The 14022-nt window shown below is 54.7% G+C and overlaps 1 protein-coding gene across 1 annotated transcript; it reads left to right on the forward strand.

The window, feature by feature from the left end:
• The first annotated feature begins 740 nt into the window (after positions 1-740).
• TTLL10 (tubulin tyrosine ligase like 10) lies at positions 741-12246 on the forward strand. Its single transcript, XM_064279913.1, is given in 10 exon segments — positions 741-902; positions 905-1032; positions 1399-1517; positions 1729-1858; positions 3394-3479; positions 3768-3939; positions 5132-5303; positions 5896-6036; positions 11542-11658; positions 12038-12246. Coding segments are annotated over 10 exon segments (1413 nt in total). The 5' UTR covers positions 741-749; the 3' UTR covers positions 12233-12246.
• The last annotated feature ends 1776 nt before the right edge of the window (positions 12247-14022 follow it).

The raw sequence follows: 14022 nt of genomic DNA on the forward strand, positions 1-14022 counted from the left end.
GTGAATACAAGTCAGCCCATGCAGGTGTCCCCCTCCCCCAGGGAAGGCCCCCTGGGTCCAGGTGGAGCTGCAGCCACACTCTGTTACACCCAGCCAGGTCCAACAGCCATGCATGGTCCTTGCCCATGAGAGGAGCCAGCTGGGTGGGCAGGGGAGGTTGGCCAGCTAAACAGGATGGTGGGTGCACTGCCCCTGCCTGTCCCCAGCCGTGTCCTGAGCCCCTGCTGCCCCACAGCCCCTCATCCATGCTGACCCACGGCTCTCTACCGGACAAGGGCCCCTGAGTCACACGTGACGTCATCATGGACATTGTGACCCCCACTCCTCCTGGGGATGGCCTGGCCCAGCCCCAGCCTTACACATTAGTCCCCCTCCCTTGCCCCAGCTGTGCCCTGCTGGTAAGGAGGATAAAGGTGCCCTGCCCCTTGCTGTGTAGCCCCCTGGCCTGAGACAGAAGGAGCGAGGCCCCAAAGGTGTTGCCATTTGGCCAGGGCATCTCTCTGTCTTCAATCCAGAGCACCTCCACCTCCAGATGGGGGTAACTGTGACCTCTGTCCTGGGAGGTGTGACAGGCCCTTAGCCCTCCCTGGCCGGGTCTGAGCCTGGGCTGAAATTGCAGCCAAGGCTAGTGGTGGGGGGATGCCCAGGAGGTGCTAGGAATGGTAGAAGCCTGGGCGGCAGGGCCTTGCGGACACCTCCGCCCCTGGGCTGACCCCACCCTATCCTCAGGCTGGGCCCATCAGAGATCGATGGGCAGTGGCCCAGAGGAGGGGCTTCTGCGGCAGCTGAGCCAGTTGGACCATGATGCAGGTGAGCAGGGTCTGAGAGCTAGGAGCTGGGGAAGAGGGGAGCCTCCACAGGGCAGGACCCACCCTCTGACTGCCCATTGCCCACAGAGCTCCTGGAGGACGCTGATGCCACCAGGCCCCTGGCTGCGCGCCTGGAGGAGCAGCTGCTGGAGGGGGAGAAGCAGCTACCCAGTGCTGGGCAGGGCCCCTTCTTCTACATCGGGGGCACCAACGGGGCCTCCATGTGAGGGTGGCCTGCTCTCACTGCCCCCAGCCCCATGCCCCAGTGCCCAGCCTTAGTTCTGGTTGCTGCCTGCAGTCCCACGTCATCTGATGGGGTCCCCACACTCCTTCCCCAGGGTCCCCAGGCCCAAGTCACTGCTGTCCCTACCCTGGGGTCCCCGTACCCTTCCCCCAGGGTCCCCAGGCCAGGTCACTGCTGCCCCTCCTCCAGGGTTCCCACACCCCTCTCCCAGGGTCCCCAGACCTGGGTCACTGTTGCCCTCCCCCAGAGCCCCCAGGCCAGGATCACCACTGACCCTCCCCCCAGGTCCCCACACCTCTCTCCCAGGGTCCCTAGGCCTGGGTCACTGCTTCCTCTCCCCTGCAGAATCAGCGCCTACTGCAGGAGCAAAGGCTGGCATCGCACCCAGGACAGCCGGCGGGAGGACTACAAGCTCAAGTGGTGCGAGGTCAAGTGCCGGGACACTTACTGCAGCTTTCGGGAAGGTAGTCAGGGGGAAGACCCTGGTCAAGACCCAGGTGGGAGCCTGCAGGGGTCTCCTGAAGAGCAGGGGCAAATGGAGTCAGGCTGCCATACAGGGAGGCCATGGTGGCAAGGGTGGCCTCAGTGGTCAAGGTAGTCGGGGTAGTCAGGACACTGAGGTAGCCATGGCTGCGCAGTGGCCACTTCATGCTTCCCAGGGCTCTGTCGTGCCAGGTGAACAGCTCCTCTACCAGCTCCCCAACAACAAGCTGCTCACAACCAAGATAGGGCTGCTCAGTGCCCTAAGGGAGTACTCGCGGGTCGTGAATAAGATCAACAAGACATCTCAGTCCAACCAAGCCAAGTAAGCCTATCCACCTACCCGTTCCGCCCGACACGTCCCTCCACCTTCGTCCTTCACAGAGGAATGCTCAGCCCACCTGTTCCATGTTGTCGTTGTCGTTAGGTGCCATCAAGTTGGTTCCGACTTTCAGCAACCCTATAGGAGAGAGCAGAACTGCCCCATAGGGTTTCCAAGGAGCGGCTGGTGGATATGACTACCGACCTTGTGGTTAGCAGCTGAGCTCTTAACTACTATGCCACCAGGGCTCCATGGCGTTATTCATCTGAAACCCATCCACCTGCCTCCTGGCGGTTCCAAACGTCAGTCCAGCACTGTTCTTGACTGTCCAACTCCTGCACACTCACAACCCACCTCATTACTCACCAAGTCCACCCACCTCTCCCATTCCACCTATCTACACATGGGTCTACCCCCAAACACGTCAATTCCCCTCTACTCCCCCTCCACACCACAGCTCACCACAGAACTATTCAGGTTGTCATCCCTTCAGTCATTCCCTGGTTGACCCCACCACTGCCATCCAAGCATTCCCCCCTTCACCACCCCCTGCGCACCTACACCTGATCCCTCCAAGTATTCATCTACCTGGCCACTTGCCTCTCCACCCACCCATTCTTTCACTTGCCCACCCATTTATGCATCTACCTACCCACCCAACAAGCCACCCACAACTAGTACCCCACCTGCCTGTCCATCAAGGCAGGCGGCCACATGTCCACCCACTACCTGCTCACGTTACATTGTGGCATCTTTCATCCACCTACCCACCCATTCCCCTACACCCTGCCTGCTTCCACCAGCAGCTCTGGTCTACACTATCCATCTGCTCACCCACTGAGCCTGCTGCCCGTCCGTCCGTCCGTCCATCCATCCACCCACCCATCCAAAATCAATTTAATCAACCACACACTTCCATCCAAAATCCATCTATCCTCCTGCCCACCCACCCATCCACACACATCCCTATTTTACCTCCATGCTCCTAGCCATCGTCCATCTCTCCAGACACCCCCCAAACACAACTAAGCTGCCCACTCAAGCCAGGTCTTATGTTCCTGGGGTACCGATTTGGAAAGGACATCCCATGAGGAGAGCCTGTGGGCCAGCCCAAGGTGCCTCCAGCCACAGAGGTAGAAGCACTTAGGCTGGACAGGAGTGGCAGTTTCCAGTCTAGATGGAAAGGTGACCTGGTTTTAGATGGAAAGGGACAAAAGGGCAGCCCAGATCAAAGAAACGCAACAGTTGAGGCCTGGTACCCTCCAGGCTTAGCTTGACTACCTGCCATGTGCTGTGCCCTGGAGGCACAGCTCTGAGCTGACCACTCACAAATGTCTGAGTTGGTGCAGGCTGGGAGAAAAGCCACGAGAGGGGCCAGGCATCCAGAAGGTGCCCCTAGCGGAGGACCAAAGAGTGCCCTATAAAGGCAATGGCGGGAGGGCAGTGTGACTGGAGGCTGCAGGAGCCAACTCCCCTGTGCTGCTTGGCCAGGCTGGCAGGGGACAGACACACATCCTCCTCACCTCTCTCCTCCCCAGGATCCTGAGAATGGAAGAGTTTTTCCCAGAGACCTACCGCCTGGACATCAGGGATGAGCGAGAGGCCTTCTTCGCCCTGTTTGATGGTGAGGCCAGTGGACACCAGGCAGGTGTGGGGAGCCTATGGGGAGTTGCCCTGGAAAGACAGGGTAGAGGCTGGGCCACGGCTGGGATGTGAGCAGGGTAGGGGGGAGGACAGGGCCACGGCTAGGTCTAAGGGGAGGCAGGGGGTGGGGGTAGGCAGAGCACAGGGAGAGTTGAGGCGGGGGCGTGGCCAGGGCGTGTGTTGTCAGGGCTGCAGCAGGGGCAGGGCTACAGCAGGGGCAAGGGCAGGGCTGAGGCTAGCCAGGGGCTCAGCGTGGCACTCCCTGCAGAGACACAGACCTGGATCTGCAAGCCCACAGCCTCCAACCAGGGCAAGGGCATCTTTCTGCTCAGGAACCAGGAGGAGGTAGCCGCCCTCCAGGCCAAGACGCAGAGCATCGAGGATGACCCTGTCTACCGCAAGATGCCATTCCGGGCGCCTCAGGCTCGGGTTGTTCAGAGGTGTGGGGCAGGGGCGGAGGAGGGGTGCCACCAGGGGAGTCTTTTGGCGGGGGCGGATGCTGGGCCCCGCTGGTGCCTGTGAGGGTTCTCGGAGATCAGCGGGTTGCAGGGCCCTAGCTATAAAAAATAGCACCTAATTTTTTTTTTTTTTAAGGCAATTAGTTTTAAATTGCTGAATGATCTCTCAGGGCTGGCGTGGAAACTGCAGTGGCCAATAGAAACTGCTCATTAGCACCCCTCATCAAGCGGTGTCCAGAGCACTCACCCCACCTGCCGTATCTTAGTTAACACCTCTGCCGGGCACCTAGGCCCCTCCCCCCTCCCAGTGCTCATTTCACCTCATGGGGGGGCCGCAGAGATGGGGGATGTCACATCCGGTCAGGGACACAGAAAAGACACCCCCAGGGAACCACCAGCACATGGTCTCTGGACAAAGGCTCCAGGGCAGGGGGTGGGAGTGGAGGTCAGTATGTCCCTCAGCCCAGCCCAGCCCCAGCACCCCACCTCCACCCCCAAAAAGCAGCCTTCATGGCCATAGTTCAGCTAATCGCTCCTCCCTTTCTCAAGAACTTCTGTGGCTACTTCTGCCACCAGGGTGGATGCCACCCACTGTCACAGCTGTTCTTCACTGTCCCCCTCCAAAGCCCCTCCCCAGTGGCTTGTTCCTGACTCCAAGTCTGATCTTACAGGTTCCTCCACCTGGGACCTCCCCTCCCTTCCTCTCCAAGGCTGCCATCCTTTGAAGCCACCCTTCTCCTCCAGGAAGCCCCCTCCTCCTTCTCCAGGGATCCTTCCTCCTCCAGACAGCCTCCCCCCCGTTCCAGACAGCCCTCCTCCTCTAGAAAGCCCTCTCTTCCTCCTCCAAGAAGCCCCTTCCCCCTTCTCCAGGCAGCTTCCTCCTCCAGGCAGCCCTCCTGCCGTCTCCGGCCCAATTTGTTTCCATCTTCTGGGCTCCTATTGAGAGCTGAACATGCAGTGGGCTGGGATCTAGGAGCCAGACCTGGGGAGGTTCAGAAATGTCGCCTTACCAGTGCTCTCAGCCAGAGGAGGGAGCCCAAGGGTCACACCTGGGACAGGAGGGAAGGGCACTGAGGAGCTGATAGAGGCCCTGGCATGGCGAGGACCCCATGATGCAGGGCCACAGGCCAGCTACCATGCAACTCAACTCCAGTGGCCCCATGTGCCGGCCTAGGTACATCCGGAACCCACTGCTGCTGGACGGGAAGAAGTTTGACGTGCGTTCGTACCTGCTTATCGCCTGCGCCATGCCCTACATGGTCTTCTTTGGCCACGGCTACGCCCGCCTCACCCTCGGGCTCTACGACCCCCACTCCAACGACCTCAGTGGCCACTTGACCAACCAGGTGAGGCCCCCATTGGTGAGGACCCCCTGTCTGCAGACAGGGCAGGGCAGCCTTGGGACAGGATCAGAGGATGATGTTCACTGCTTGGGAAAGCAGCGGGGGTCTAGCCTGTACTAGAGTCCCAGGGTCTCTGGATATGAGCTGTGGTTTTGGTAGCATCAAGTCATGGAGGCCATGGTGCTCAAGGGGGTGGGGGTCTTGAGGAGTCTATGGTGGTGCTGGGTCCCTGTGAGGCCCTCAAGAGAGAGGTTGAAGGGAGGGGTCTCTTCAGAGGGCCTTGGTAGGGAGGAGTCAAGGTGGGCACATCCAGGAGGGAGGCTTCAGCAGGTGAGAAATCCCAAAGGGAAGCTGGTCTGATGAGGGTCTCAGTAGGAGTCTCCATGGATGGAGGCATCAGTCAAAGGGTCTCAGTGGACAGGGCCACAGGAGGATGTCTGGGGGAGCAGGCTCTCTGTGCATCTTGGGTAGCAGGGCCAGGGCAAGTCTCTTTAGGGGGCTGTTAGTGGTAGAAGAACTCTCCATGGGGCAGTGCCTCTGGGGGTTCTGGGTGGTCTCTAGGCCCTGCCTTCACTCCCTCCTCCCCCCACCCCAGTTCATGCAGAAGAAGAGCCCCCTCTACGTGCTGCTCAAAGAGGACACGGTGTGGAGCATGGAGCACCTCAATCGCTACATCAACGACAAGTTTAGGAAAACCAAGGGCCTCCCCAGAGACTGGGTCTTCACCACCTTCACGGTCTGTCTGGGGAGGGGGGCAGGGGGCACTCAGGTCAGGAGCCCAGGGCCAGATCCCTGAGAGTGTGTGTATCTGTGTGTGTGCTTGTCTTGATGCATGTGTGTCTATGTGTGTGTGTGTTTGTCTGTGTGTATATATATGTATTGGTATATCTGTGTGTGTGTCTTACGTCTGTGTGTATATCTGTGTGTGTGTGCGCGCTCATCTGTGTTTGTGCGTGTGTGTCTGTCTTTGTGTTTGTGTGTGTATGTGTCTGTGCGTGTCTATGTGTCTGTGTGTGTCTGCAAGTATGTCTCTGTGTATGTGTTTGTGTGGTGGTGTTATGACCTGTATGGGACCCAGCACAAGGCATGTGATATGCCATCTGGGTGTGTGTGACTGTGCTAAAGAGTATGTCTAGTGTGTAGCTGGGTGATGGAAGTCAGACACTTTGAGGTGTCTGCAATTCCCCTTCTCATCACTACTTTTTTAAAGTTGAGATATAATTCACACAACATAAAATTCACCATTTTAAAGTGTACACTTCACTGATTTTCACAAGATGGTGTTACCATCCCCACTAATTCCAGAACAATTTCATCACCCCCAGAATGAAACCCTATACCTATCAGCAGTCTTTCTCTAGTCTTCCCCAACCCTTCCAGCCTCTGGCAACCACTGATATACTTTCTGTCTCTATGGATTTGCCTACTCTAGATACTTCATGTAAGCGGATCATACAATACGTGGCTTTTCACTTAGCATAATGTTTTCAAAGGCTCACTCACGGTATAGCATGAATCCTTTTTATGGCCAAATAATTCCTATTTGGGCATTTGAGCTATTTCCACCTTTTGGCAATTGTGAATATTGCTGCTATATATATTGGTGTACAAATTTCTGTGTGGACATGTTTTCACTTCTCTTGGGTATACACCTAGGAGAAGACTTGTCCGGTCATATGGTAATTCTGTGGATGTACTGCCGCAACCACTTTGCAAAAGCAGTTGTAGCAGTACATGGCCGTACAACTCCCAGAAGTTCAATATAGACTTGGAAGAGGACGTGAAACCAGGGATATCATTGCTGACGTCAGATGGATCCTGCCTGAAAGCAGAGAACACCAGAAGGATGTTTACCTGTGTTTTACTGACTATGAAGAGGCATTGGACTGTGTGGATCGTAACAAATTATGGGTAACATTGTGAAGGATGGGTAATTCCGGAACACTTACTTTTTCATGAGGAAGCTGTGCATAGATAAAGAGGCAGTCATTCAAACAGGACAAGCGGATACTGTGTAGTTTAAAGTCAGGAAAGGTGTGCATCAGGGTTGTATCCTTTCACCATACTTATTCAATCTGTATGGTGAGCAAATAATCCAAGAATCTGGATTACATGATGAAGCATGGGCCATCAGGATTGGAGGAAGACTCATTAACAGCCTCCCTTATGCAGATCCCACAACCTTGCCTGCTGAGGACTTGAAGCTCTTACTGATGAAGATCAAAGACAACAGCCTTCAGTATGGATTACAACTCTACATAAAGAAAACAAAAATTCTCACAACTGGACCAATGAGCAACATCATGATAAATGGAGAAAAGATTGAAGTTGTCAAGGATTTTATTATACTTGGATCTGCAATCAACACCCAAGAAAGCAGCAGTCAAGAAATCAAAAGATGCATTGCATTGGGCAAATCTGCCGCTAAAGACCTCTTTAAAGTGTTGAAAACCAAAGATGTCACCTTGAAGACTAAGGTGTGCTGACCCTAGCCATGGTGTTTTCAGTTGCCTCATATGCATGTGAAAGCTGGACAATGAATCAGGAAGACCGAAGAAGCATTGAAACTTTTGAATTATGGTGTTGGTGAAGAATATTGAATATAGCATGGACTGGCAGAAGAATGAACAAATCTGTCTTGGAAGACATACAGCCAGAATGCTCCTTAGAAGCAAGGATGATAAGACTTTGTCTCACATATTTTGGACATGTTATCAGGAGGGACCAGTTCATGGAGAAGGACATCATGCTTGGTAGAGGGTCATCAAAAAAGAGGAAGAACCTCAACAAGATGGAATGACACAGTAGCTGCAATAATGGGCTCAGACATAACGATTATGAGGATGGCGAGGGACCAGGCAGCGTTTTGCTCTGTTGTACATGTGGTCGCTGAGTTGGAATCAACTTAGTGGCACCTAACAATAACAGCAGACCCTTATCAGATACATGATTTGCAAATATCCCTCTCATTCCTTGGATTGTCTTCATTTTCTTGATAGTGTTGTTTTAAACACAAAAGCTTTTATTTTGATAAAATCCAGTGTATCTATTGTTTTCTTTTGTTGATTGTGTTCTTGATGTCACAAGGTCACAAAGATTTACACTATGTTTTCTTCTAAGAGTTTTATACTTTTAGCTCTTACATTTAGGTCTTTGATGCATTTTGAGTTAGTTTTGTATATGGTGTGAGGTAGGGGTCTAACTTCATTCTCTTACATGTGGGTATCCAGTTGTTCTGGCACCATTTGTTAAAACTATTCGTTCCCCCACTGAATGGTCTCAGCACCCTTGTCAAAAATCAACTGACCATAGATGTATGAGTATATTTCTGGACTCTCAATTCTATTGTGTTAACCTATGCCTAAGATGAGTCGAAATTGACTCAACGGCTCTGGGTCTGGGTTGGTGGGATCCTGTGCCAGTACCACCTTGTCTTGATTATTGTAGCTTTGTAGGAAGTTTTGAAATTGGGAAGTGTGAGTCCTACAATGTTCTTTCTTAAGATTTTTTTTGGCTGTCCTGGGCTTCCTCAAGAACACTTTCTATTGATTTTCTTTCCCCGTGCATGTGCCACGCTTTCTTTCTTCTTTACATGTCTTATAACTTTTTGTTGAAAAGTTGATATTTTAAATAATATAATGTGACAACTCTGAAAATCAGTTCTTCTCTCTCCCCAAGGTTTGTTGTTGTTGCTGCTTGTTGTAGTTGTTGTTGTTTTAGTGACCTTTCTGAACTAATTCTGTAAAGTCCGTATTCTTTGTTGTGAGTGACCACTGAAGTCTCTACTTGGTTAGCTTAGTGGTCACCTAATGATTGGACATGTATTCCTTTAAATGCCTGAAACTGATAAATCTCCCAGTCTTTTCGGAGCAACTGTGCGTGTGTGTTGTTGGGGTACATCTTCAACACTCACCCAGACAGTTTACAACTCTGCCTTAGCTTTCACTTCCTGCTTACATAAAGCCTCAACATCAGCCAGAGGCGAGACCCTAAGGCCTTCCAGTCTTTCTTTAGCATGCTCACAATGCTATGCTTGAATGCGTCCTTCTTTATTACCAGGAATATGTCAGAGCTTTTCAAAGCCCATATGCTATCTCATTCCTCAGCTTTTTCTTTTTTCTTTTTTTTTTTTTGATAGTCTATTGTTTGTTCCAACTGTTATCCATTGTCCAAGGCAGCTGCAGTGTTAAAACCAATACCCATTGCCATCAAGTCAGTTCTGATTCATAGCAACCCTATAGGACAGAGTAGAACTCCTATAGGGTTTTTTTAAGGAGAAGCTGATAGATTCAAACTGCCAACCTTTTGGTTAACAGCCATAGCTTTTAACCACTGCTCCACCAGGGCCCCAGTGTTAAAATACTCGCTTGTAAATGTTCTTGATAAACACTCTCCAGGGTGAGGCTTTTAGCACTAGGCAAAATCTGAATCAGGTTAAAATAAAGATAGGCCTTTCAAGTGGTGTTTTCCAAGGCAAAACAAGTAATTACAATTCTTTGTGAATGAGGTTTGTTCTGCTCCCTCCAATAGTAGAAAAGTGGGCTGTTATTTTTCAAGGCTACTGCTGAGCTGGGAAGCAGGGTATGGGTCTAGGGCAGGTTAAGACGCCATGAAACTCACAGTTCTTACTGAGATTCAGCCACTTTTCCTGAATAAATGCTCCCCAAGTTGCTGTAAATCTTTGGTTAATTTTCAGAGTTCTGAAAAAGTTTATTCTGACCATGTTTTCCAGTTTTTTTTTTTTTTTTTTGGTTGCTTTTATGCAAAGTGAATTTTTGGAGGTCCTTATGCCACCGTTTTTGATGATGTCCTCGTCTCTCTTGAGCCTACTCCATTGAGGCTTCACCCTCCGCTGTGCCACTGAAACACTCTTGTTGAGGTCACCAGTGACTCCACCTTGCTAAATCTAGGGGTCAGTTCCCAGCCCTCCTCTTACCTGACCCATCAGTTGCTTTGGACACAACAGCTCACTTTCTGATGTACTTTCTCCTGTGGTTTCAAAGACCTTGCCAGTTCCCTCCTGGCCCCCTTTGCTGGCCCCTCATTTCCTGCCTTCTGCACACTGGAGACCCAGGCTCAGCTAGATGCTTTTCTTTTTATATGCACTCGTTTGTGATGACAGCCCATCTCCTGGTTTTAAATTCCATTTATATGCTTAAGACTACACATTTAACCATCTGGCCCTGACCTCTCTCCTGAACTCATCTTCTATCCCGCTGCCTGTCAACACCCCACCTGCAAGTCCATGGCCGTCTCAGACTACCTAGCCCTTCTCCATTCCTCAATCGATGGGGACTCCATCCTTCCAGAGTCTCAGACCAAAACACCTAGGAATCATCATTCACTTCTCCTTCACAGCTCACAATCCATTCATCAGCCAATCCAGTTGGCCACCTGGATTATTGTAACAGCTTCCTCCTGGCCCCTTCTGTCTCTTCCCAGCACAGCAGACAGAAGGAGCCTAGTAATACATGGGCAGACATGTCCCTCCTATGCTCGACCTGCAATGGTCTCAGAGTAAAAGGTCCTTCCTGTGTCCCCCTGCTCTAACTGGCACCATCTCTGTGGCCTCGCCTCCTACTCTCCCCGTCTGTTCTCCACCCCAGCCACAGGAGCCTTGCTCTGTTCCTTGAAAACCCCAAGCATGCCCCCTCCTGATGACTGTTGTTCCTCCCCCAGATATAACACCCCCATGGCTCCTCCTCCTGTTGCCTGCTCACTATCCCCTCAATGAGGCACAGTCAGACCACACCCCATTTTACATTACACCCCCAGAACTTGTGATCCCCTTACCCTGCTTCATTTTTCCCTTACTATTTATCACCTATTACGCTGCACAACCTATGTAATAATTTCTGTATTACATATGTCTATCCCCCCTGGTATGAGGGAGCTGTTCAAGGGCATGGATTCCGTGTACACTTTGTTCACTCTTGTACGCCCAGTATGTGGCACATCATAGAAGCTCCGTGAATTTGTCGAATGACTAAAGCTGGTGTGAATGAGTTTCTGGCTGTGAGTATGTGACTATAAGAACCTGAGTGTGAAAGGTAAGGGTACAGCTGGTTGTGCAGGTGAGATAGAGGTATAGCTGTGCAGGTGTGGGTACAGATGAGTGCGCAAGCGAGGGTATAGGTGGGTGTGCAGGTGAGAGCTGCAGATGAGAGATGTGGCTTGACTGTGCAGGCTGGGAGGCAACAAGCAGGTGGTGGGCCCTGACTGACAGTCCCCCACTCCACAGAAGCGGATGCAGCAGATCATGGCCCACTGCTTCCTGGCGGTCAAGTCCAAGCTGGAGTGCAAGCTAGGCTACTTCGACCTCATTGGCTGTGACTTCCTGATCGATGAGAACTTCAAGGTGTGGTTGAGCATGCAGGCAGTGGGGCCAGGTTGGTAGGTGCAAGTAGGCAGGGTTGGTAGGTGAAATAGGTAGGGGCCATCTGTGCATACCCTGACCATCCAGCCAGACCCACCGTGGTCCATCCAGCCCTGGAGGTGGACGTGTCCAAGGGGCTGAGCCCCCTGCTCCCACTGGGACAGAGTTATACCCCTTCCTCGAGGCAGCTCCCAATCCCAGATAGGCTCTTACTGCCTCAGCTCCTGGGCAAATAGGAGGAATGAAACGACAGACACAAGTGCCCTGTTCAAGGGCACCCAGCTTAATGGGGACCAGGGCCTCGACCTCCTGCTGGCGGAGGAGGCTTGGGGATGGGGCTACTGACCAGTGTTGGCCCCAGGTGTGGCTGCTGGAAATGAACTCCAACCCTGCCCTGCACACCAACTGTGAGGTCCTGAAGGAAGTGATCCCGGGTGTGGTCGTGGAGACCCTGGGTGAGCCCCTATGGAGGAGCCCCCTCCACACCTTCAGGGCCCTCAACCCCTGGCCACAGCCCCAAGCACAGATCTCCACAAACCCGGGCCCTCCAACATAGAAGGGCCTACCTAGAACCCCACACCCCTTCTCTAAAAGCCTGGGTCCCACTCCTCACGCTCCCCGCCCCTCCCCCTGCCCACCCTCCCAGTGCCCCTCACTCGCCCTCCCCACTCGCCCTCCCCACACCCACAGACCTGGCGCTGGAGACCTTCCAGAAGAGCCTGCGCAACCAGAAGATGCTGCCCCTGCTGTCGCAGCGCCGCTTTGTGCTTCTGCACAACGGCGAGACAGACCTGTGGCCGCGCCTGGGTGGTTCTCGCCTGGCCTGTCGCCCCCCGCACGCGCCGTCGGGACCCCGGCCTGTCTGCGACACTGCCTCCTCGGCGCCACCGCCCCTGGCCCGCGCCCCCAATAGGCCAGGCGCACGCAGGCTCGCACCGCCCCGGGGCCCCGGCGGCGGGCGACCCTCCTCGGCTCAGCGGCGCCCCCCGCCGCCACAGGAAGCTGAGGCCCCAACTCCCGGCCCCACGGGGCTGCCGCTCGACCTCTGGGACGCCGAGGCCCCGGACGCGGGGCAACCGCTCGCAGGCGGCGGGGCCCCGACGCAGGAACCCTACCCGGGGCCGGTGGAGGACGAGCGCGAGGAAGAGCGCGAGGGACGCAAGGCCGCGGGCCACCGGGGCTCCTAACCTGGAGCGCCTCTGACGCTCGCCCTCTCGGGGACCTATAAAGCCTACTTTGTTACAAACGCGGCTGCATTAGCGGGTCTGGCTGAGCCCCGCCGGCCCCCACGCGCCCTGGGGATCCCAGCGCAGACGCCCTCCCGCTGCCCCTCAGGCACCTTCTCTGCTGGGTCTCAGAGGCCGGTCCTGGAGGGCGTCAGGAGGTCAGGGATGAGGAGGTCAGGGATGTCGCAGAATGCGGAGGCGACCTCCTGAGCAGCCACTGCTGGCCTGCCAGCCCCTCATCCCAGCTGCTTGGCCTCCAACATCCCGGCTCAAACCGGGTTGGGGTGCGGGGAATTTTGGCAGCCAGCGCCCAGGCTGCAGACGGATTCAGAGCCCAAGACGCAGATCTGGAGACCACGGCCCCTGGGGTGCACCAAAGCCCCCCTACCAACAACACCAGAGCCCGCCTACAACCCCGCTCCCCAGTCCAGGTCCACCCCCGGCTCCTGCACCGCCCCCCTGCACGCCCGTCACCGGCGCCCCGCCCCTCTTCTCCAACTCCCCCCGACCCCGGCCCGTTATTGCCCTGCCTTTCGAGGAGCGCCTGTCGCCGGCCCTGCCCCCACCAAGGAGGACCCTTCACACCCGAGTCTCCGACTCCGGCACAGCCTGGGCACGGGGAGGGACTCTAGCGGAGGCGAAATCCCCGAAGCTCTCTCCATTATGGGCCGGAGGGACCGAGGAGTGGGCGGGGGCTGCACTCCCTCGGGGAGCCATGGCAAGGCACCGCTAGAGGGCGCCCTCGACCGCCGTGTGTCCCGAAATCAAAGGGCTGGGAGGGAGTGCATTGGAGGCAGCAGCGAGAAGAAGGGAGTCTGACGGGGCCTGGGAGACTGTGCTACTGTCCCTGCCAGACAGGAGGAAACTAGGGCTCAGAGGTGAAAGAGGGTTACCCAGGTCACAGCGCTGGTGAGGGGCCCAGTCCAGACCTGGATCCCGTGTCCAAGGCTGACCCAGACACAGCCACACAGCCTGGACCCGCCTCAGCCACCCACCCTGTGCTGCCCTCCTCACCCTACCCCCCAATCTGTCCCGTCCCACTGCCCACATTGCCCCCACCCCGTCCCACCTAACCCTGCCCTGCCCTACCTCTGCAGTGACAATCTGTGGCCTAGAGTGG

This window comes from Loxodonta africana, chromosome 3, assembly GCF_030014295.1.
Source record: "Loxodonta africana isolate mLoxAfr1 chromosome 3, mLoxAfr1.hap2, whole genome shotgun sequence".
In the NCBI taxonomy this organism is placed as follows: Eukaryota; Metazoa; Chordata; class Mammalia; order Proboscidea; family Elephantidae; genus Loxodonta; species Loxodonta africana.